The sequence below is a fragment of the Callospermophilus lateralis genome, chromosome 7, assembly GCF_048772815.1.
Source record: "Callospermophilus lateralis isolate mCalLat2 chromosome 7, mCalLat2.hap1, whole genome shotgun sequence".
In the NCBI taxonomy this organism is placed as follows: domain Eukaryota; kingdom Metazoa; phylum Chordata; class Mammalia; order Rodentia; family Sciuridae; genus Callospermophilus; species Callospermophilus lateralis.
In genome coordinates this window covers 831,178-855,088 of record NC_135311.1, presented here as the reverse complement: position 1 = coordinate 855,088, position 23,911 = coordinate 831,178, and the positions used below count along the sequence as shown (strand labels likewise).

Sequence of the window (23,911 nt, the reverse complement as noted above, 5' to 3'; positions counted from 1 at the left end):
AGGAGGAGTATGTGACAGGCTCCCTTGAACGTGATCCCTAACTGTGCACCTTGGCTCTGGAGGAGCATGTGACAGGATCCCTTGAACGTGATCCCTAACTGTGCACCTTGGCTCAGGAGGAGCATGTGACAGACTCCCTTGAACGTGATCCCTAACTCTGTGTGCACCTTGGCTCAGGAGGAGCATGTGACAGGATCCCTTGAACGTGATCCCTAACTCTGTGTGCACCTTGGCTCTGGAGGAGCATGTGACAGGCTCCCTTGAACGTGATCCCTAACTGTGCACCTTGGCTCTGGAGGAGCATGTGACAGGATCCCTTGAACGTGATCCCTAACTGTGCACCTTGGCTCAGGAGGAGCATGTGACAGGATCCCTTGAACGTGATCCCTAACTGTGCACCTTGGCTCAGGAGGAGCATGTGACAGACTCCCTTGAACGTGATCCCTAACTGTACACCTTGGCTCAGGAGGAGCATGTGACAGGCTCCCTTGAACGTGATCCCTAACTGTGCACCTTGGCTCTGGAGGAGCATGTGACAGGATCCCTTGAACGTGATCCCTAACTGTGCACCTTGGCTCAGGAGGAGCATGTGACAGGCTCCCTTGAACGTGATCCCTAACTCTGTGTGCACCTTGGCTCAGGAGGAGCATGTGACAGGCTCCCTTGAACGTGATCCCTAACTGTGCACCTTGGCTCAGGAGGAGCATGTGACAGACTCCCTTGAACGTGATCCCTAACTGTGCACCTTGGCTCAGGAGGAGCATGTGACAGGATCCCTTGAACGTGATCCCTAACTGTGCACCTTGGCTCAGGAGGAGCATGTGACAGGCTCCCTTGAACGTGATCCCTAACTGTACACCTTGGCTCAGGAGGAGCATGTGACAGGATCCCTTGAACGTGATCCCTAACTGTACACCATGGCTCTGGAGGAGCATGTGACAGGATCCCTTGAACGTGATCCCTAACTGTGCACCTTGGCTCAGGAGGAGCATGTGACAGGATCCCTTGAACGTGATCCCTAACTGTGCACCTTGGCTCAGGAGGAGCATGTGACAGGATCCCTTGAACGTGATCCCTAACTGTGCACCTTGGCTCAGGAGGAGCATGTGACAGGATCCCTTGAACGTGATCCCTAACTGTGCACCTTGGCTCAGGAGGAGCATGTGACAGACTCCCTTGAACGTGATCCCTAACTGTGCACCTTGGCTCAGGAGGAGCATGTGACAGGATCCCTTGAACGTGATCCCTAACTGTGCACCTTGGCTCTGGAGGAGCATGTGACAGGATCCCTTGAACGTGATCCCTAACTGTGCACCTTGGCTCTGGAGGAGCATGTGACAGGCTCCCTTGAACGTGATCCCTAACTGTGCACCTTGGCTCTGGAGGAGCATGTGACAGGATCCCTTGAACGTGATCCCTAACTGTGCACCTTGGCTCAGGAGGAGCATGTGACAGGATCCCTTGAACGTGATCCCTAACTGTGCACCTTGGCTCTGGAGGAGCATGTGACAGGATCCCTTGAACGTGATCCCTAACTGTGCACCTTGGCTCTGGAGGAGCATGTGACAGGCTCCCTTGAACGTGATCCCTAACTGTGCACCTTGGCTCAGGAGGAGCATGTGACAGGCTCCCTTGAACGTGATCCCTAACTGTGCACCTTGGCTCAGGAGGAGCATGTGACAGGCTCCCTTGAACGTGATCCCTAACTGTGCACCTTGGCTCAGGAGGAGCATGTGACAGGCTCCCTTGAACGTGATCCCTAACTGTGCACCTTGGCTCAGGAGGAGCATGTGACAGGCTCCCTTGAACGTGATCCCTAACTGTGCACCTTGGCTCAGGAGGAGCATGTGACAGGATCCCTTGAACGTGATCCCTAACTGTGCACCTTGGCTCAGGAGGAGCATGTGACAGGCTCCCTTGAACGTGATCCCTAACTGTGCACCTTGGCTCAGGAGGAGCATGTGACAGGCTCCCTTGAACGTGATCCCTAACTGTGCACCTTGGCTCAGGAGGAGCATGTGACAGACTCCCTTGAACGTGATCCCTAACTGTGCACCTTGGCTCAGGAGGAGCATGTGACAGACTCCCTTGAACGTGATCCCTAACTGTGCACCTTGGCTCAGGAGGAGCATGTGACAGGCTCCCTTGAACGTGATCCCTAACTCTGTGTGCACCTTGGCTCTGGAGGAGCATGTGACAGGCTCCCTTGAACGTGATCCCTAACTGTGCACCTTGGCTCAGGAGGAGCATGTGACAGGCTCCCTTGAACGTGATCCCTAACTGTGCACCTTGGCTCAGGAGGAGCATGTGACAGGATCCCTTGAACGTGATCCCTAACTGTGCGCCTTGGCTCAGGAGGAGCATGTGACAGGATCCCTTGAACGTGATCCCTAACTGTGCACCTTGGCTCAGGAGGAGCATGTGACAGGCTCCCTTGAACGTGATCCCTAACTGTGCACCTTGGCTCAGGAGGAGCATGTGACAGACTCCCTTGAACGTGATCCCTAACTGTGCACCTTGGCTCAGGAGGAGCATGTGACAGACTCCCTTGAACGTGATCCCTAACTGTGCACCTTGGCTCAGGAGGAGCATGTGACAGACTCCCTTGAACGTGATCCCTAACTGTGCACCTTGGCTCAGGAGGAGCATGTGACAGGCTCCCTTGAACGTGATCCCTAACTCTGTGTGCACCTTGGCTCTGGAGGAGCATGTGACAGGCTCCCTTGAACGTGATCCCTAACTGTGCACCTTGGCTCAGGAGGAGCATGTGACAGGCTCCCTTGAACGTGATCCCTAACTGTGCACCTTGGCTCAGGAGGAGCATGTGACAGGATCCCTTGAACGTGATCCCTAACTGTGCGCCTTGGCTCAGGAGGAGCATGTGACAGGATCCCTTGAACGTGATCCCTAACTGTGCACCTTGGCTCTGGAGGAGCATGTGACAGGATCCCTTGAACATGATCCCTAACTGTGCACCTTGGCTCAGGAGGAGCATGTGACAGGATCCCTTGAACGTGATCCCTAACTGTGCACCTTGGCTCTGGAGGAGCATGTGACAGGATCCCTTGAACGTGATCCCTAACTGTGCACCTTGGCTCTGGAGGAGCATGTGACAGGATCCCTTGAACGTGATCCCTAACTGTGTACCTTGGCTCTGGAGGAGCATGTGACAGGATCCCTTGAACGTGATCCCTAACTGTGCACCTTGGCTCAGGAGGAGCATGTGACAGGATCCCTTGAACGTGATCCCTAACTGTGCACCTTGGCTCAGGAGGAGCATGTGACAGGCTCCCTTGAACGTGATCCCTAACTGTGTACCTTGGCTCTGGAGGAGCATGTGACAGGATCCCTTGAATGTGATCCCTAACTGTGCACCTTGGCTCAGGAGGAGCATGTGACAGGCTCCCTTGAACGTGATCCCTAACTGTGCACCTTGGCTCTGGAGGAGCATGTGACAGGATCCCTTGAACGTGATCCCTAACTGTGCACCTTGGCTCTGGAGGAGCATGTGACAGGATCCCTTGAACGTGATCCCTAACTGTGCACCTTGGCTCTGGAGGAGCATGTGACAGGCTCCCTTGAACGTGATCCCTAACTGTGCACCTTGGCTCAGGAGGAGCATGTGACAGGATCCCTTGAACGTGATCCCTAACTGTGCACCTTGGCTCAGGAGGAGCATGTGACAGGCTCCCTTGAACGTGATCCCTAACTGTGCACCTTGGCTCAGGAGGAGCATGTGACAGGATCCCTTGAACGTGATCCCTAACTGTGCACCTTGGCTCAGGAGGAGCATGTGACAGACTCCCTTGAACGTGATCCCTAACTGTGCACCTTGGCTCTGGAGGAGCATGTGACAGGATCCCTTGAACGTGATCCCTAACTGTACACCTTGGCTCTGGAGGAGCATGTGACAGACTCCCTTGAACGTGATCCCTAACTGTGCACCTTGGCTCTGGAGGAGCATGTGACAGACTCCCTTGAACGTGATCCCTAACTGTGCACCTTGGCTCTGGAGGAGCATGTGACAGACTCCCTTGAACGTGATCCCTAACTGTGCACCTTGGCTCTGGAGGAGCATGTGACAGACTCCCTTGAACGTGATCCCTAACTGTGCACCTTGGCTCTGGAGGAGCATGTGACAGACTCCCTTGAACGTGATCCCTAACTGTGCACCTTGGCTCTGGAGGAGCATGTGACAGACTCCCTTGAACGTGATCCCTAACTGTGCGCCTTGGCTCTGGAGGAGCATGTGACAGGATCCCTTGAACGTGATCCCTAACTGTGAACCTTGGCTCAGGAGGAGCATGTGACAGACTCCCTTGAACGTGATCCCTAACTGTGCACCTTGGCTCAGGAGGAGCATGTGACAGGATCCCTTGAACGTGATCCCTAACTGTGTACCTTGGCTCAGGAGGAGCATGTGACAGACTCCCTTGAACGTGATCCCTAACTGTGCACCTTGGCTCTGGAGGAGCATGTGACAGACTCCCTTGAACATGTTCCCTAACTGTGCACCTTGGCTCAGGAGGAGCATGTGACAGACTCCCTTGAACGTGATCCCTAACTGTGCACCTTGGCTCAGGAGGAGCATGTGACAGGCTCCCTTGAACGTGATCCCTAACTGTGCACCTTGGCTCAGGAGGAGCATGTGACAGGATCCCTTGAATGTGATCCCTAACTGTGCACCTTGGCTCAGGAGGAGCATGTGACAGGATCCCTTGAACGTGATCCCTAACTGTGCACCTTGGCTCAGGAGGAGCATGTGACAGACTCCCTTGAACGTGATCCCTAACTGTGCACCTTGGCTCTGGAGGAGCATGTGACAGACTCCCTTGAACATGTTCCCTAACTGTGCACCTTGGCTCAGGAGGAGCATGTGACAGGCTCCCTTGAACGTGATCCCTAACTGTGCACCTTGGCTCAGGAGGAGCATGTGACAGACTCCCTTGAACGTGATCCCTAACTGTGCACCTTGGCTCTGGAGGAGCATGTGACAGACTCCCTTGAACATGTTCCCTAACTGTGCACCTTGGCTCAGGAGGAGCATGTGACAGGATCCCTTGAACGTGATCCCTAACTGTGCGCCTTGGCTCAGGAGGAGCATGTGACAGGCTCCCTTGAACGTGATCCCTAACTGTGCGCCTTGGCTCAGGAGGAGCATGTGACAGACTCCCTTGAACGTGATCCCTAACTGTGTACCTTGGCTCTGGAGGAGCATGTGACAGGATCCCTTGAACGTGATCCCTAACTGTGCACCTTGGCTCTGGAGGAGCATGTGACAGGATCCCTTGAACGTGATCCCTAACTGTGCACCTTGGCTCAGGAGGAGCATGTGACAGACTCCCTTGAACGTGATCCCTAACTGTGCACCTTGGCTCTGGAGGAGCATGTGACAGGATCCCTTGAACGTGATCCCTAACTGTGCACCTTGGCTCAGGAGGAGCATGTGACAGGCTCCCTTGAACGTGATCCCTAACTGTGCACCTTGGCTCTGGAGGAGCATGTGACAGACTCCCTTGAACGTGATCCCTAACTGTGCACCTTGGCTCAGGAGGAGCATGTGACAGGCTCCCTTGAACGTGATCCCTAACTGTGCACCTTGGCTCAGGAGGAGCATGTGACAGGATCCCTTGAACGTGATCCCTAACTGTGCACCTTGGCTCAGGAGGAGCATGTGACAGACTCCCTTGAACGTGATCCCTAACTCTGTGTGCACCTTGGCTCTGGAGGAGTATGTGACAGGATCCCTTGAACGTGATCCCTAACTGTGCACCTTGGCTCTGGAGGAGCATGTGACAGGATCCCTTGAACGTGATCCCTAACTGTACACCTTGGCTCAGGAGGAGCATGTGACAGGATCCCTTGAACGTGATCCCTAACTGTGCACCTTGGCTCAGGAGGAGCATGTGACAGGCTCCCTTGAACGTGATCCCTAACTGTGCACCTTGGCTCTGGAGGAGCATGTGACAGGATCCCTTGAACGTGATCCCTAACTGTGCACCTTGGCTCAGGAGGAGCATGTGACAGACTCCCTTGAACGTGATCCCTAACTCTGTGTGCACCTTGGCTCTGGAGGAGCATGTGACAGGATCCCTTGAACGTGATCCCTAACTGTGCACCTTGGCTCAGGAGGAGCATGTGACAGGCTCCCTTGAACGTGATCCCTAACTGTGTACCTTGGCTCAGGAGGAGCATGTGACAGGATCCCTTGAACGTGATCCCTAACTGTGCGCCTTGGCTCAGGAGGAGCATGTGACAGGATCCCTTGAACGTGATCCCTAACTGTGCACCTTGGCTCTGGAGGAGCATGTGACAGACTCCCTTGAACGTGATCCCTAACTGTGTACCTTGGCTCAGGAGGAGCATGTGACAGGATCCCTTGAACGTGATCCCTAACTGTGAACCTTGGCTCAGGAGGAGCATGTGACAGACTCCCTTGAACGTGATCCCTAACTGTGCACCTTGGCTCAGGAGGAGCATGTGACAGACTCCCTTGAACGTGATCCCTAACTGTGCACCTTGGCTCTGGAGGAGCATGTGACAGGATCCCTTGAACGTGATCCCTAACTGTGCACCTTGGCTCTGGAGGAGCATGTGACAGGATCCCTTGAACGTGATCCCTAACTGTGCACCTTGGCTCAGGAGGAGCATGTGACAGGCTCCCTTGAACGTGATCCCTAACTGTGCACCTTGGCTCAGGAGGAGCATGTGACAGGCTCCCTTGAACGTGATCCCTAAGTCTGTGTGCACCTTGGCTCAGGAGGAGCATGTGACAGGATCCCTTGAACGTGATCCCTAACTCTGTGTGCACCTTGGCTCAGGAGGAGCATGTGACAGGATCCCTTGAACGTGATCCCTAAGTCTGTGTGCACCTTGGCTCTGGAGGAGCATGTGACAGACTCCCTTGAACGTGATCCCTAACTGTGCACCTTGGCTCTGGAGGAGCATGTGACAGGATCCCTTGAACGTGATCCCTAACTGTACACCTTGGCTCTGGAGGAGCATGTGACAGGATCCCTTGAACGTGATCCCTAACTGTGCACCTTGGCTCTGGAGGAGCATGTGACAGACTCCCTTGAACGTGATCCCTAACTGTGCACCTTGGCTCTGGAGGAGCATGTGACAGGATCCCTTGAACGTGATCCCTAACTGTACACCTTGGCTCTGGAGGAGCATGTGACAGACTCCCTTGAACGTGATCCTTAACTGTGCACCTTGGCTCAGGAGGAGCATGTGACAGGATCCCTTGAACGTGATCCCTAACTGTGCACCTTGGCTCAGGAGGAGCATGTGACAGGATCCCTTGAACGTGATCCCTAACTGTGCACCTTGGCTCAGGAGGAGCATGTGACAGGATCCCTTGAACATGATCCCTAACTGTGCACCTTGGCTCAGGAGGAGCATGTGACAGGCTCCCTTGAACGTGATCCCTAACTGTGCACCTTGGCTCTGGAGGAGCATGTGACAGGATCCCTTGAACGTGATCCCTAACTGTGCGCCTTGGCTCTGGAGGAGCATGTGACAGGATCCCTTGAACGTGATCCCTAACTGTGCGCCTTGGCTCTGGAGGAGCATGTGACAGGATCCCTTGAACGTGATCCCTAACTGTGCACCTTGGCTCTGGAGGAGCATGTGACAGGATCCCTTGAACGTGATCCCTAACTGTGCGCCTTGGCTCTGGAGGAGCATGTGACAGGATCCCTTGAACGTGATCCCTAACTGTGCACCTTGGCTCTGGAGGAGCATGTGACAGGATCCCTTGAACGTGATCCCTAACTGTGCACCTTGGCTCTGGAGGAGCATGTGACAGGATCCCTTGAACGTGATCCCTAACTGTGCGCCTTGGCTCTGGAGGAGCATGTGACAGGATCCCTTGAACGTGATCCCTAACTGTGCACCTTGGCTCTGGAGGAGCATGTGACAGGATCCCTTGAACGTGATCCCTAACTGTGCACCTTGGCTCAGGAGGAGCATGTGACAGACTCCCTTGAACGTGATCCCTAACTGTGCACCTTGGCTCTGGAGGAGCATGTGACAGGATCCCTTGAACGTGATCCCTAACTGTGCACCTTGGCTCAGGAGGAGCATGTGACAGGATCCCTTGAACGTGATCCCTAACTGTGCACCTTGGCTCTGGAGGAGCATGTGACAGACTCCCTTGAACGTGATCCCTAACTGTGCACCTTGGCTCAGGAGGAGCATGTGACAGACTCCCTTGAACGTGATCCCTAACTGTGCACCTTGGCTCAGGAGGAGCATGTGACAGGATCCCTTGAACGTGATCCCTAACTGTGCACCTTGGCTCAGGAGGAGCATGTGACAGGATCCCATGAACGTGATCCCTAACTGTGCACCTTGGCTCAGGAGGAGCATGTGACAGGATCCCTTGAACGTGATCCCTAACTGTGCACCTTGGCTCAGGAGGAGCATGTGACAGGATCCCTTGAACGTGATCCCTAACTATGCACCTTGGCTCAGGAGGAGCATGTGACAGGATCCCTTGAACGTGATCCCTAACTGTGCACCTTGGCTCAGGAGGAGCATGTGACAGGATCCCATGAACGTGATCCCTAACTGTGCACCTTGGCTCAGGAGGAGCATGTGACAGGATCCCTTGAACGTGATCCCTAACTGTGCACCTTGGCTCAGGAGGAGCATGTGACAGGATCCCATGAACGTGATCCCTAACTGTGCACCTTGGCTCAGGAGGAGCATGTGACAGGATCCCTTGAACGTGATCCCTAACTGTGCACCTTGGCTCAGGAGGAGCATGTGACAGGATCCCATGAACGTGATCCCTAACTGTGCACCTTGGCTCAGGAGGAGCATGTGACAGGATCCCTTGAACGTGATCCCTAACTGTGCACCTTGGCTCTGGAGGAGCATGTGACAGACTCCCTTGAACGTGATCCCTAACTGTGCACCTTGGCTCAGGAGGAGCATGTGACAGGATCCCTTGAACGTGATCCCTAACTGTGCACCTTGGCTCAGGAGGAGCATGTGACAGGATCCCTTGAACGTGATCCCTAACTGTGCACCTTGGCTCAGGAGGAGCATGTGACAGGATCCCATGAACGTGATCCCTAACTGTGCACCTTGGCTCAGGAGGAGCATGTGACAGGATCCCTTGAACGTGATCCCTAACTGTGCACCTTGGCTCAGGAGGAGCATGTGACAGGATCCCTTGAACGTGATCCCTAACTATGCACCTTGGCTCAGGAGGAGCATGTGACAGGATCCCTTGAACGTGATCCCTAACTGTGCACCTTGGCTCAGGAGGAGCATGTGACAGGATCCCATGAACGTGATCCCTAACTGTGCACCTTGGCTCAGGAGGAGCATGTGACAGGATCCCTTGAACGTGATCCCTAACTGTGCACCTTGGCTCAGGAGGAGCATGTGACAGGATCCCATGAACGTGATCCCTAACTGTGCACCTTGGCTCAGGAGGAGCATGTGACAGGATCCCTTGAACGTGATCCCTAACTGTGCACCTTGGCTCAGGAGGAGCATGTGACAGGATCCCTTGAACGTGATCCCTAACTGTGCACCTTGGCTCAGGAGGAGCATGTGACAGGATCCCATGAACGTGATCCCTAACTGTGCACCTTGGCTCAGGAGGAGCATGTGACAGGATCCCTTGAACGTGATCCCTAACTGTGCACCTTGGCTCAGGAGGAGCATGTGACAGGATCCCTTGAACGTGATCCCTAACTGTGCACCTTGGCTCAGGAGGAGCATGTGACAGGATCCCATGAACGTGATCCCTAACTGTACACCTTGGCTCAGGAGGAGCATGTGACAGGCTCCCTTGAACGTGATCCCTAACTGTGCACCTTGGCTCAGGAGGAGCATGTGACAGACTCCCTTGAACGTGATCCCTAACTGTGCACCTTGGCTCAGGAGGAGCATGTGACAGGCTCCCTTGAACGTGATCCCTAACTGTGCACCTTGGCTCAGGAGGAGCATGTGACAGACTCCCTTGAACGTGATCCCTAACTCTGTGTGCACCTTGGCTCAGGAGGAGCATGTGACAGGATCCCATGAACGTGATCCCTAACTGTACACCTTGGCTCAGGAGGAGCATGTGACAGGCTCCCTTGAACGTGATCCCTAACTGTGCACCTTGGCTCAGGAGGAGCATGTGACAGACTCCCTTGAACGTGATCCCTAACTGTGCACCTTGGCTCAGGAGGAGCATGTGACAGGCTCCCTTGAACGTGATCCCTAACTGTGCACCTTGGCTCTGGAGGAGCATGTGACAGGCTCCCTTGAACGTGATCCCTAACTGTGCACCTTGGCTCTGGAGGAGCATGTGACAGACTCCCTTGAACGTGATCCCTAACTCTGTGTGCACCTTGGCTCTGGAGGAGTATGTGACAGGATCCCTTGAACATGATCCCTAACTGTGCACCTTGGCTCAGGAGGAGCATGTGACAGGATCCCTTGAACGTGATCCCTAACTGTGCACCTTGGCTCAGGAGGAGCATGTGACAGGATCCCTTGAACGTGATCCCTAACTGTGCACCTTGGCTCAGGAGGAGCATGTGACAGGATCCCTTGAACGTGATCCCTAACTCTGTGTGCACCTTGGCTCTGGAGGAGTATGTGACAGGATCCCTTGAACATGATCCCTAACTGTGCACCTTGGCTCAGGAGGAGCATGTGACAGGATCCCTTGAACGTGATCCCTAACTGTGCACCTTGGCTCAGGAGGAGCATGTGACAGGATCCCTTGAACGTGATCCCTAACTCTGTGTGCACCTTGGCTCTGGAGGAGTATGTGACAGGATCCCTTGAACATGATCCCTAACTGTGCACCTTGGCTCAGGAGGAGCATGTGACAGGATCCCTTGAACGTGATCCCTAACTGTGCACCTTGGCTCAGGAGGAGCATGTGACAGGATCCCTTGAACGTGATCCCTAACTCTGTGTGCACCTTGGCTCTGGAGGAGTATGTGACAGGATCCCTTGAACATGATCCCTAACTGTGCACCTTGGCTCAGGAGGAGCATGTGACAGGATCCCTTGAACGTGATCCCTAACTCTGTGTGCACCTTGGCTCAGGAGGAGTATGTGACAGGATCCCTTGAACATGATCCCTAACTGTGCACCTTGGCTCAGGAGGAGCATGTGACAGGATCCCTTGAACGTGATCCCTAACTCTGTGTGCACCTTGGCTCAGGAGGAGCATGTGACAGACTCCCTTGAACGTGATCCCTAACTGTGCACCTTGGCTCAGGAGGAGCATGTGACAGGATCCCTTGAACGTGATCCCTAACTGTGCACCTTGGCTCAGGAGGAGCATGTGACAGGATCCCATGAACGTGATCCCTAACTGTGCACCTTGGCTCAGGAGGAGCATGTGACAGGATCCCATGAACGTGATCCCTAACTGTACACCTTGGCTCAGGAGGAGCATGTGACAGGATCCCTTGAACGTGATCCCTAACTGTGTACCTTGGCTCAGGAGGAGCATGTGACAGGCTCCCTTGAACGTGATCCCTAACTGTGTACCTTGGCTCAGGAGGAGCATGTGACAGACTCCCTTGAACGTGATCCCTAACTGTGCACCTTGGCTCAGGAGGAGCATGTGACAGGATCCCTTGAACGTGATCCCTAACTGTACACCTTGGCTCAGGAGGAGCATGTGACAGGATCCCTTGAACGTGATCCCTAACTGTGTACCTTGGCTCAGGAGGAGCATGTGACAGACTCCCTTGAATGTGATCCCTAACTGTGTACCTTGGCTCAGGAGGAGCATGTGACAGACTCCCTTGAACGTGATCCCTAACTGTGCACCTTGGCTCAGGAGGAGCATGTGACAGGATCCCTTGAATGTGATCCCTAACTGTGCACCTTGGCTCAGGAGGAGCATGTGACAGGATCCCTTGAACGTGATCCCTAACTGTGCACCTTGGCTCAGGAGGAGCATGTGACAGACTCCCTTGAACGTGATCCCTAACTGTGTACCTTGGCTCAGGAGGAGCATGTGACAGACTCCCTTGAACGTGATCCCTAACTGTGTACCTTGGCTCAGGAGGAGTATGTGACAGGATCCCTTGAACATGTTCCCTAACTGTGCACCTTGGCTCTGGAAGAGCATGTGACAGGATCCCTTGAACATGATCCCTAACTCTGTGTGCACCTTGGCTCAGGAGGAGCATGTGACAGGATCCCTTGATCGTGATCCCTAACTGTGCACCTTGGCTCAAGAGGAGCATGTGACAGGCTCCCTTGAACGTGATCCCTAACTGTGCACCTTGGCTCAGGAGGAGCATGTGACAGACTCCCTTGAACGTGATCCCTAACTGTGCACCTTGGCTCAGGAGGAGCATGTGACAGGATCCCTTGAACGTGATCCCTAACTGTGCACCTTGGCTCTGGAGGAGCATGTGACAGGATCCCTTGATTGTGATCCCTAACTGTGCACCTTGGCTCAGGAGGAGCATATGACAGGATCCCTTGAACATGATCCCTAACTGTGCACCTTGGCTCTGGAGGAGCATGTGACAGGCTCCCTTGAACGTGATCCCTAACTGTGCACCTTGGCTCAGGAGGAGCATGTGACAGGATCCCTTGAACGTGATCCCTAACTGTGCACCTTGGCTCAGGAGGAGCATGTGACAGGATCCCTTGAACGTGATCCCTAACTGTGCACCTTGGCTCAGGAGGAGCATGTGACAGGATCCCTTGAACGTGATCCCTAACTGTGCACCTTGGCTCTGGAGGAGCATGTGACAGGATCCCTTGATTGTGATCCCTAACTGTGCACCTTGGCTCAGGAGGAGCATATGACAGGATCCCTTGAACATGATCCCTAACTGTGTACCTTGGCTCAGGAGGAGCATGTGACAGGCTCCCTTGAACGTGATCCCTAACTGTGCACCTTGGCTCAGGAGGAGCATGTGACAGGATCCCTTGAACGTGATCCCTAACTGTGCACCTTGGCTCTGGAGGAGCATGTGACAGGATCCCTTGATTGTGATCCCTAACTGTGCACCTTGGCTCAGGAGGAGCATATGACAGGATCCCTTGAACATGATCCCTAACTGTGCACCTTGGCTCTGGAGGAGCATGTGACAGGCTCCCTTGAACGTGATCCCTAACTGTGCACCTTGGCTCTGGAGGAGCATGTGACAGGATCCCTTGATTGTGATCCCTAACTGTGCACCTTGGCTCAGGAGGAGCATATGACAGGATCCCTTGAACATGATCCCTAACTGTGCACCTTGGCTCTGGAGGAGCATGTGACAGGATCCCTTGAACGTGATCCCTAACTGTGCACCTTGGCTCTGGAGGAGCATGTGACAGGATCCCTTGAACGTGATCCCTAACTGTGCACCTTGGCTCAGGAGGAGCATGTGACAGGATCCCTTGATTGTGATCCCTAACTGTGTACCTTGGCTCAGGAGGAGCATGTGACAGGATCCCTTGAACGTGATCCCTAACTGTGTACCTTGGCTCAGGAGGAGCATGTGACAGACTCCCTTGAACGTGATCCCTAACTGTGCACCTTGGCTCTGGAGGAGCATGTGACAGGATCCCTTGATTGTGATCCCTAACTGTGTACCTTGGCTCAGGAGGAGCATGTGACAGGATCCCTTGATCGTGATCCCTAACTGTGCACCTTGGCTCAAGAGGAGCATGTGACAGGCTCCCTTGAACGTGATCCCTAACTGTGCACCTTGGCTCAGGAGGAGCATGTGACAGACTCCCTTGAACGTGATCCCTAACTGTGCACCTTGGCTCAGGAGGAGCATGTGACAGGATCCCTTGAACGTGATCCCTAACTGTGCACCTTGGCTCTGGAGGAGCATGTGACAGGATCCCTTGATTGTGATCCCTAACTGTGCACCTTGGCTCAGGAGGAGCATATGACAGGATCCCTTGAACATGATCCCTAACTGTGCACCTTGGCTCTGGAGGAGCATGTGACAGGCTCCCTTGAACGTGATCCCTAACTGTGCACCTTGGCTCTGGAGGAGCATGTGACAGGATCCCTTGATTGTGATCCCTAACTGTGCACCTTGGCTCAGGAGGAGCATATGACAGGATCCCTTGAACATGATCCCTAACTGTGCACCTTGGCTCTGGAGGAGCATGTGACAGGATCCCTTGAACGTGATCCCTAACTGTGCACCTTGGCTCTGGAGGAGCATGTGACAGGATCCCTTGATTGTGATCCCTAACTGTGTACCTTGGCTCAGGAGGAGCATGTGACAGGATCCCTTGAACGTGATCCCTAACTGTGTACCTTGGCTCAGGAGGAGCATGTGACAGACTCCCTTGAACGTGATCCCTAACTGTGCACCTTGGCTCAGGAGGAGCATGTGACAGGATCCCTTGAACATGATCCCTAACTGTGTACCTTGGCTCAGGAGGAGCATGTGACAGACTCCCTTGAACGTGATCCCTAACTGTGCACCTTGGCTCAGGAGGAGCATGTGACAGGATCCCTTGAACGTGATCCCTAACTGTGCACCTTGGCTCTGGAGGAGCATGTGACAGGATCCCTTGAACGTGATCCCTAACTGTGCACCTTGGCTCAGGAGGAGCATGTGACAGGCTCCCTTGAACGTGATCCCTAACTGTGCACCTTGGCTCAGGAGGAGCATGTGACAGACTCCCTTGAACGTGATCCCTAACTGTGCACCTTGGCTCAGGAGGAGCATGTGACAGGATCCCTTGAACGTGATCCCTAACTGTGCACCTTGGCTCTGGAGGAGCATGTGACAGGATCCCTTGAACGTGATCCCTAACTGTGCACCTTGGCTCTGGAGGAGCATGTGACAGGATCCCTTGAACGTGATCCCTAACTGTACACCTTGGCTCAGGAGGAGCATGTGACAGGCTCCCTTGAACGTGATCCCTAACTGTGCACCTTGGCTCAGGAGGAGCATGTGACAGACTCCCTTGAACGTGATCCCTAACTGTGCACCTTGGCTCAGGAGGAGCATGTGACAGGCTCCCTTGAACGTGATCCCTAACTGTGCACCTTGGCTCTGGAGGAGCATGTGACAGGATCCCTTGAACGTGATCCCTAACTGTGCACCTTGGCTCTGGAGGAGCATGTGACAGGATCCCTTGAACGTGATCCCTAACTGTACACCTTGGCTCAGGAGGAGCATGTGACAGGATCCCTTGAACGTGATCCCTAACTGTGCACCTTGGCTCAGGAGGAGCATGTGACAGGCTCCCTTGAACGTGATCCCTAACTCTGTGTGCACCTTGGCTCAGGAGGAGCATGTGACAGGATCCCTTGAACGTGATCCCTAACTCTGTGTGCACCTTGGCTCTGGAGGAGCATGTGACAGGATCCCTTGAACGTGATCCCTAACTGTGCACCTTGGCTCAGGAGGAGCATGTGACAGGCTCCCTTGAACGTGATCCCTAACTGTGCACCTTGGCTCTGGAGGAGCATGTGACAGGATCCCTTGAACGTGATCCCTAACTGTGCACCTTGGCTCTGGAGGAGCATGTGACAGGCTCCCTTGAACGTGATCCCTAACTGTGCACCTTGGCTCAGGAGGAGCATGTGACAGGATCCCTTGAACGTGATCCCTAACTCTGTGTGCACCTTGGCTCTGGAGGAGCATGTGACAGGATCCCTTGAACGTGATCCCTAACTCTGTGTGCACCTTGGCTCAGGAGGAGCATGTGACAGGCTCCCTTGAACGTGATCCCTAACTCTGTGTGCACCTTGGCTCAGGAGGAGCATGTGACAGGATCCCTTGAACGTGATCCCTAACTGTGCACCTTGGCTCAGGAGGAGCATGTGACAGGATCCCTTGAACGTGATCCCTAACTGTGCACCTTGGCTCTGGAGGAGCATGTGACAGGATCCCTTGAACGTGATCCCTAACTCTGTGTGCACCTTGGCTCAGGAGGAGCATGTGACAGGCTCCCTTGAACGTGATCCCTAACTGTGCACCTTGGCTCAGGAGGAGCATGTGACAGGCTCCCTTGAACGTGATCCCTAACTGTGCACCTTGGCTCAGGAGGAGCATGTGACAGGCTCCCTTGAATGTGATCCCTAACTCTGTGTGCACCTTGGCTCAGGAGGAGCATGTGACAGGATCCCTTGAACGTGATCCCTAACTGTGCACCTTGGCTCAGGAGGAGCATGTGACAGGCTCCCTTGAACGTGATCCCTAACTGTGCACCTTGGCTCAGGAGGAGCATGTGACAGGATCCCTTGAACGTGATCCCTAACTGTGCACCTTGGCTCAGGAGGAGCATGTGACAGGATCCCTTGAACGTGATCCCTAACTGTGCACCTTGGCTCAGGAGGAGCATGTGACAGGCTCCCTTGAACGTGATCCCTAACTGTGCACCTTGGCTCTGGAGGAGCATGTGACAGGATCCCTTGAACGTGATCCCTAACTGTGCACCTTGGCTCAGGAGGAGCATGTGACAGACTCCCTTGAATGTGATCCCTAACTGTGCACCTTGGCTCTGGAGGAGCATGTGACAGGATCCCTTGAACGTGATCCCTAACTGTGCACCTTGGCTCTGGAGGAGCATGTGACAGGATCCCTTGAACGTGATCCCTAACTGTGCACCTTGGCTCAGGAGGATCATGTGACAGGATCCCTTGAACGTGATCCCTAACTGTGCACCTTGGCTCTGGAGGAGCATGTGACAGGATCCCTTGAACGTGATCCCTAACTGTGCACCTTGGCTCAGGAGGAGCATGTGACAGACTCCCTTGAATGTGATCCCTAACTGTGCACCTTGGCTCTGGAGGAGCATGTGACAGGATCCCTTGAACGTGATCCCTAACTGTGCACCTTGGCTCTGGAGGAGCATGTGACAGGATCCCTTGAACGTGATCCCTAACTGTGCACCTTGGCTCTGGAGGAGCATGTGACAGGATCCCTTGAACGTGATCCCTAACTGTGCACCTTGGCTCTGGAGGATCATGTGACAGGATCCCTTGAACATGATCCCTAACTGTGCACCTTGGCTCAGGAGGAGCATGTGACAGGATCCCTTGAACGTGATCCCTAACTGTGCACCTTGGCTCAGGAGGAGCATGTGACAGGATCCCTTGAACGTGATCCCTAACTGTGCACCTTGGCTCTGGAGGAGCATGTGACAGACTCCCTTGAACGTGATCCCTAACTGTGCACCTTGGCTCAGGAGGAGCATGTGACAGGCTCCCTTGAACGTGATCCCTAACTGTGCACCTTGGCTCTGGAGGAGCATGTGACAGGATCCCTTGAACGTGATCCCTAACTGTGCACCTTGGCTCTGGAGGAGCATGTGACAGGATCCCTTGAACGTGATCCCTAACTGTGCACCTTGGCTCAGGAGGAGCATGTGACAGGCTCCCTTGAACGTGATCCCTAACTGTGCACCTTGGCTCTGGAGGAGCATGTGACAGGATCCCTTGAACGTGATCCCTAACTGTGCACCTTGGCTCAGGAGGATCATGTGACAGGATCCCTTGAACGTGATCCCTAACTGTGCACCTTGGCTCAGGAGGAGCATGTGACAGGCTCCCTTGAACGTGATCCCTAACTGTGCACCTTGGCTCTGGAGGAGCATGTGACAGGATCCCTTGAACGTGATCCCTAACTGTGCACCTTGGCTCTGGAGGAGCATGTGACAGGATCCCTTGAACGTGATCCCTAACTGTGCACCTTGGCTCAGGAGGAGCATGTGACAGGATCCCTTGAACGTGATCCCTAACTGTGCACCTTGGCTCTGGAGGAGCATGTGACAGGATCCCTTGAACGTGATCCCTAACTGTGCACCTTGGCTCAGGAGGATCATGTGACAGGATCCCTTGAACGTGATCCCTAACTGTGCACCTTGGCTCAGGAGGAGCATGTGACAGGCTCCCTTGAACGTGATCCCTAACTGTGCACCTTGGCTCTGGAGGAGCATGTGACAGGATCCCTTGAACGTGATCCCTAACTGTGCACCTTGGCTCTGGAGGAGCATGTGACAGGATCCCTTGAACGTGATCCCTAACTGTGCACCTTGGCTCAGGAGGAGCATGTGACAGGATCCCTTGAACGTGATCCCTAACTGTGCACCTTGGCTCAGGAGGAGCATGTGACAGGATCCCTTGAACGTGATCCCTAACTGTGCACCTTGGCTCAGGAGGAGCATGTGACAGGATCCCTTGAACGTGATCCCTAACTGTGCACCTTGGCTCTGGAGGAGCATGTGACAGACTCCCTTGAACGTGATCCCTATCTGTGCACCTTGGCTCAGGAGGAGCATGTGACAGGCTCCCTTGAACGTGATCCCTAACTGTGCACCTTGGCTCTGGAGGAGCATGTGACAGGATCCCTTGAACGTGATCCCTAACTGTGCACCTTGGCTCTGGAGGAGCATGTGACAGGATCCCTTGAACGTGATCCCTAACTGTGCACCTTGGCTCAGGAGGAGCATGTGACAGGCTCCCTTGAACGTGATCCCTAACTGTGCACCTTGGCTCTGGAGGAGCATGTGACAGGATCCCTTGAACGTGATCCCTAACTGTGCACCTTGGCTCAGGAGGATCATGTGACAGGATCCCTTGAACGTGATCCCTAACTGTGCACCTTGGCTCAGGAGGAGCATGTGACAGGCTCCCTTGAACGTGATCCCTAACTGTGCACCTTGGCTCTGGAGGAGCATGTGACAGGATCCCTTGAACGTGATCCCTAACTGTGCACCTTGGCTCTGGAGGAGCATGTGACAGGATCCCTTGAACGTGATCCCTAACTGTGCACCTTGGCTCAGGAGGAGCATGTGACAGGATCCCTTGAACGTGATCCCTAACTGTGCACCTTGGCTCTGGAGGAGCATGTGACAGGATCCCTTGAACGTGATCCCTAACTGTGCACCTTGGCTCTGGAGGAGCATGTGACAGGCTCCCTTGAACGTGATCCCTAACTGTGCACCTTGGCTCAGGAGGAGCATGTGACAGGCTCCCTTGAACGTGATCCCTAACTGTGCACCTTGGCTCAGGAGGAGCATGTGACAGGCTCCCTTGAACGTGATCCCTAACTGTGCACCTTGGCTCTGGAGGAGCATGTGACAGGATCCCTTGAACGTGATCCCTAACTGTACACCTTGGCTCAGGAGGAGCATGTGACAGGATCCCTTGAACGTGATCCCTAACTGTGCACCTTGGCTCTGGAGGAGCATGTGACAGGATCCCTTGAACGTGATCCCTAACTGTGCACCTTGGCTCTGGAGGAGCATGTGACAGGATCCCTTGAACGTGATCCCTAACTGTGCACCTTGGCTCTGGAGGAGCATGTGACAGGATCCCTTGAAAGTGATCCCTAAGTCTGTGTGCACCTTGGCTCTGGAGGAGCATGTGACAGGCTCCCTTGAACGTGATCCCTAACTGTACACCTTGGCTCAGGAGGAGCATGTGACAGGATCCCTTGAACGTGATCCCTAACTGTGCACCTTGGCTCTGGAGGAGCATGTGACAGGATCCCTTGAACGTGATCCCTAACTGTGCACCTTGGCTCAGGAGGAGCATGTGACAGGATCCCTTGAACGTGATCCCTAACTGTGCACCTTGGCTCTGGAGGAGCATGTGACAGGATCCCTTGAACGTGATCCCTAACTGTGAACCTTGGCTCTGGAGGAGCATGTGACAGGATCCCTTGAACGTGATCCCTAACTGTGCACCTTGGCTCAGGAGGAGCATGTGACAGGATCCCTTGAACGTGATCCCTAACTGTGCACCTTGGCTCTGGAGGAGCATGTGACAGGATCCCTTGAACGTGATCCCTAACTGTGCACCTTGGCTCAGGAGGAGTATGTGACAGGCTCCCTTGAACGTGATCCCTAACTGCACCTTGGCTCAGGAGGAGCATGTGACAGACTCCCTTGAACGTGATCCCTAACTCTGTGTGCACCTTGGCTCAGGAGGAGCATGTGACAGGCTCCCTTGAACGTGATCCCTAACTGTGCACCTTGGCTCAGGAGGAGCATGTGACAGGCTCCCTTGAACGTGATCCCTAACTGTGCACCTTGGCTCAGGAGGAGCATGTGACAGGCTCCCTTGAACGTGATCCCTAACTGCACCTTGGCTCAGGAGGAGCATGTGACAGGATCCCTTGAACGTGATCCCTAACTGTGCACCTTGGCTCTGGAGGAGCATGTGACAGGCTCCCTTGAACGTGATCCCTAACTGTGCACCTTGGCTCAGGAGGAGCATGTGACAGGCTCCCTTGAACGTGATCCCTAACTGTGCACCTTGGCTCAGGAGGAGCATGTGACAGGCTCCCTTGAACGTGATCCCTAACTGCACCTTGGCTCAGGAGGAGCATGTGACAGGCTCCCTTGAACGTGATCCCTAACTGCACCTTGGCTCTGGAGGAGCATGTGACAGGCTCCCTTGAACGTGATCCCTAACTCTGTGTGCACCTTGGCTCTGGAGGAGCATGTGACAGGATCCCTTGAACGTGATCCCTAACTGTGCACCTTGGCTCAGGAGGAGCATGTGACAGGATCCCTTGAACGTGATCCCTAACTGTGCACCTTGGCTCAGGAGGAGCATGTGACAGGATCCCTTGAACGTGATCCCTAACTGTGCACCTTGGCTCAGGAGGAGCATGTGACAGGCTCCCTTGAACGTGATCCCTAACTCTGTGTGCACCTTGGCTCAGGAGGAGCATGTGACAGGCTCCCTTGAACGTGATCCCTAACTGTGCACCTTGGCTCAGGAGGAGTATGTGACAGGCTCCCTTGAACGTGATCCCTAACTGTGCACCTTGGCTCAGGAGGAGCATGTGACAGGATCCCTTGAACGTGATCCCTAACTGTGCACCTTGGCTCTGGAGGAGCATGTGACAGGATCCCTTGAACGTGATCCCTAACTGTGCACCTTGGCTCAGGAGGAGCATGTGACAGGCTCCCTTGAACGTGATCCCTAACTCTGTGTGCACCTTGGCTCAGGAGGAGCATGTGACAGGCTCCCTTGAACGTGATCCCTAACTGTGCACCTTGGCTCTGGAGGAGCATGTGACAGACTCCCTTGAACGTGATCCCTAACTGTGCACCTTGGCTCAGGAGGAGCATGTGACAGGATCCCTTGAACGTGATCCCTAACTGTGCACCTTGGCTCAGGAGGAGCATGTGACAGGATCCCTTGAATGTGATCCCTAACTGTGTACCTTGGCTCAGGAGGAGCATGTGACAGGATCCCTTGAACGTGATCCCTAACTGTGTACCTTGGCTCTGGAGGAGCATGTGACAGGATCCCTTGAACGTGATCCCTAACTGTGCACCTTGGCTCTGGAGGAGCATGTGACAGGCTCCCTTGAACGTGATCCCTAACTGTGCACCTTGGCTCAGGAGGAGCATGTGACAGGCTCCCTTGAACGTGATCCCTAACTCTGTGTGCACCTTGGCTCAGGAGGAGCATGTGACAGGATCCCTTGAACGTGATCCCTAACTGTGTACCTTGGCTCTGGAGGAGCATGTGACAGGATCCCTTGAACGTGATCCCTAACTGTGCACCTTGGCTCTGGAGGAGCATGTGACAGACTCCCTTGAACGTGATCCCTAACTGTGCACCTTGGCTCAGGAGGAGCATGTGACAGGATCCCTTGAATGTGATCCCTAACTGTGCACCTTGGCTCAGGAGGAGCATGTGACAGGATCCCTTGAACGTGATCCCTAACTGTGCACCTTGGCTCTGGAGGAGCATGTGACAGGATCCCTTGAACGTGATCCCTAACTGTGCACCTTGGCTCAGGAGGAGCATGTGACAGGATCCCTTGAACGTGATCCCTAACTGTGCACCTTGGCTCAGGAGGAGCATGTGACAGGATCCCTTGAACGTGATCCCTAACTGTGCACCTTGGCTCAGGAGGAGCATGTGACAGGATCCCTTGAACGTGATCCCTAACTGTGCACCTTGGCTCTGGAGGAGCATGTGACAGGATCCCTTGAACGTGATCCCTAACTGTGCACCTTGGCTCTGGAGGAGCATGTGACAGGCTCCCTTGAACGTGATCCCTAACTGTGCACCTTGGCTCAGGAGGAGCATGTGACAGGCTCCCTTGAACGTGATCCCTAACTCTGAGCTGCTGGATGCTCTCTCCTTGTGTCTGTAGAACACTACAGGATCTAGTGCTAGGCTTCTGCATTGGGGTCACCCCAAGAGATGACACTGCGTCAGTCAGAAGTAGGCTGAGTGGCCACTGGGAGACTGCGTTGACATGAACTCCATTCTGTAAAACGGCAGGCTTTCCCCACAAGGAGCGGAGGCTCCTGCTGACTCGTCGTAGGCGAGAGTGGGAAGAACCTCCTTCCGGCCTGGCGGGATCCCAGGAGGGTCTAGCCCCACCAGCTCAGTTTCCTCCTTAAGACGCACCAGGAGAACTAGTGAATGGGTGGAGGAGGCAGGAGAGTGATCCCTGTGGGACCTCCCTGGTGACAAGAGGAGGGACTGTGGTTCTCCCCTCCTGTTTCAGCTGAGCCAGATGTCCCCTGGTTTCTGAGGCCACTGTGCTCCTTACTCCAGGGAGACAGGCAGCAGATTGAAGTCCTTGGTATTTCATAGTCCCAACCAGAGGTGTTGGCCTGGTAGATTTAGTTTGCATAGCTTCATTCCACGAACAGAGAGGTGGTGTCCATAAGGTCTTTAAAATGGCTCCTGAGCTTCCGTAGCCACTTATAGAACCTGGACCCTCGGCCTCCCGAGTTCTGAAGTCGACCGTCACAGGGAACTGTGTCCTTCTTTCAGAAAGCTGTACCTCTATGCAACTCACGATGTGACCCTCATCCCTCTCCTCACGACCCTGGGGATTTTTGACCACAAGTGGCCCCCGTTTGCTGTCGACCTGACCGTGGAACTCTACCAGCACCAGCAGTCTAAGGAGTGGTTTGTGCAGCTCTATTACAACGGGGAGGTAAGACCTCACAGCTGGGGCTGTGGTGGCCGGGCTCTCCCCAGTGCCCCGGCTGGCTCAGCACCAGGCCCCGTGGGGTCTCCCTGGGTGCCCTCAGCTCTCTGCACCCCGTGGGCGACTCACAGCTGTGCCCAGGGCTAGAGCAGATCTTGGCCTGTGGTGGCTGAGTGGTCTGCAGACTCGTTCCAGAGCCTGTCGGGATGTAGCCTCTTGAGCAGGCACAGCTGGGTCTTAGGGTGGTAACGGGCACTGCCAGCACCCTTGACTTGCTCACGGCCCGTCGACATTGATGCCGAGAAGAGGGACTGGAGCTCTCCCAGGGATGAGACCTTTAGCTTCTCCAATTCAGTGATGTCCCTTGACTGTGTCCTCTCGGTCAACTCAACGACATTTCTTGAGTGGCCTTTGGAGGCGGGCTGCAGTGGAGTGTTCTGGCTGTGACTGGGTATGGGGCCTTCTTGGTGTCACGTGTGTGCGTGCCGCTTGGGCCAGAGCCTCTCAGCAGAAGGCAGCAGAAGGGTCTGGCCCTGTGGGCTGCTGAGCCACGTCTCTTCAACAGGAGCAGGTGCCAAGAGGTTGCCCCGACAGACTCTGCCCGCTGGACCAGTTCTTGAACGCCATGTCAGCCTACACCTTAAGCCCAGAAGAATACCACGCCCTCTGCTCCCAAGCACAGGTGGTGGGGAGTGAGGAGTGACCGGCTCACACAGACCAGTTGATGTCTAAATAAAATGTCCTCACACCACACCTCCACTTTGTGTTTCCTCCCCCAGCTCTGGTAAGGCCCTGAAAGAAAACAGGGCAAAATGTGGAGACAAAGGGGTTCTGTCTGATTTGTGGCTTCATTTCTAAGCATGTGCTTGTGACCCAGGCCAGACATAATGACCCTGTAGAAATGGGTTGATTGGGGACCTTGGTTCTGTTCTTCTCCTTGTCCTGCTCCCCCTTCAAACTCCTCTCCTCCCACACCTCTCCTCTTCGCCACCCACCCAGGGGCCGACCAGGAGTGCGTCCCCATTCCTGTCCCCCGT

At 54.5% G+C, this 23,911-nt stretch overlaps 1 protein-coding gene across 1 annotated transcript in view; it reads left to right on the top strand.

Annotated features, from left to right (window-relative positions):
• Positions 1-23,627, top strand: part of LOC143388119 (lysophosphatidic acid phosphatase type 6) — a 53,825-nt gene extending 30,198 nt beyond the window's left edge. The window contains exons 9-10 of the mRNA XM_077109901.1: positions 22,715-22,880; positions 23,440-23,627. Of these exons, the coding sequence (XP_076966016.1) occupies positions 22,715-22,880; positions 23,440-23,577 (304 nt within the window). The 3' untranslated portion in view covers positions 23,578-23,627. The remainder of the gene's footprint in view (positions 1-22,714; positions 22,881-23,439) is intronic.
• Positions 23,628-23,911: the final 284 nt, after the last annotated feature.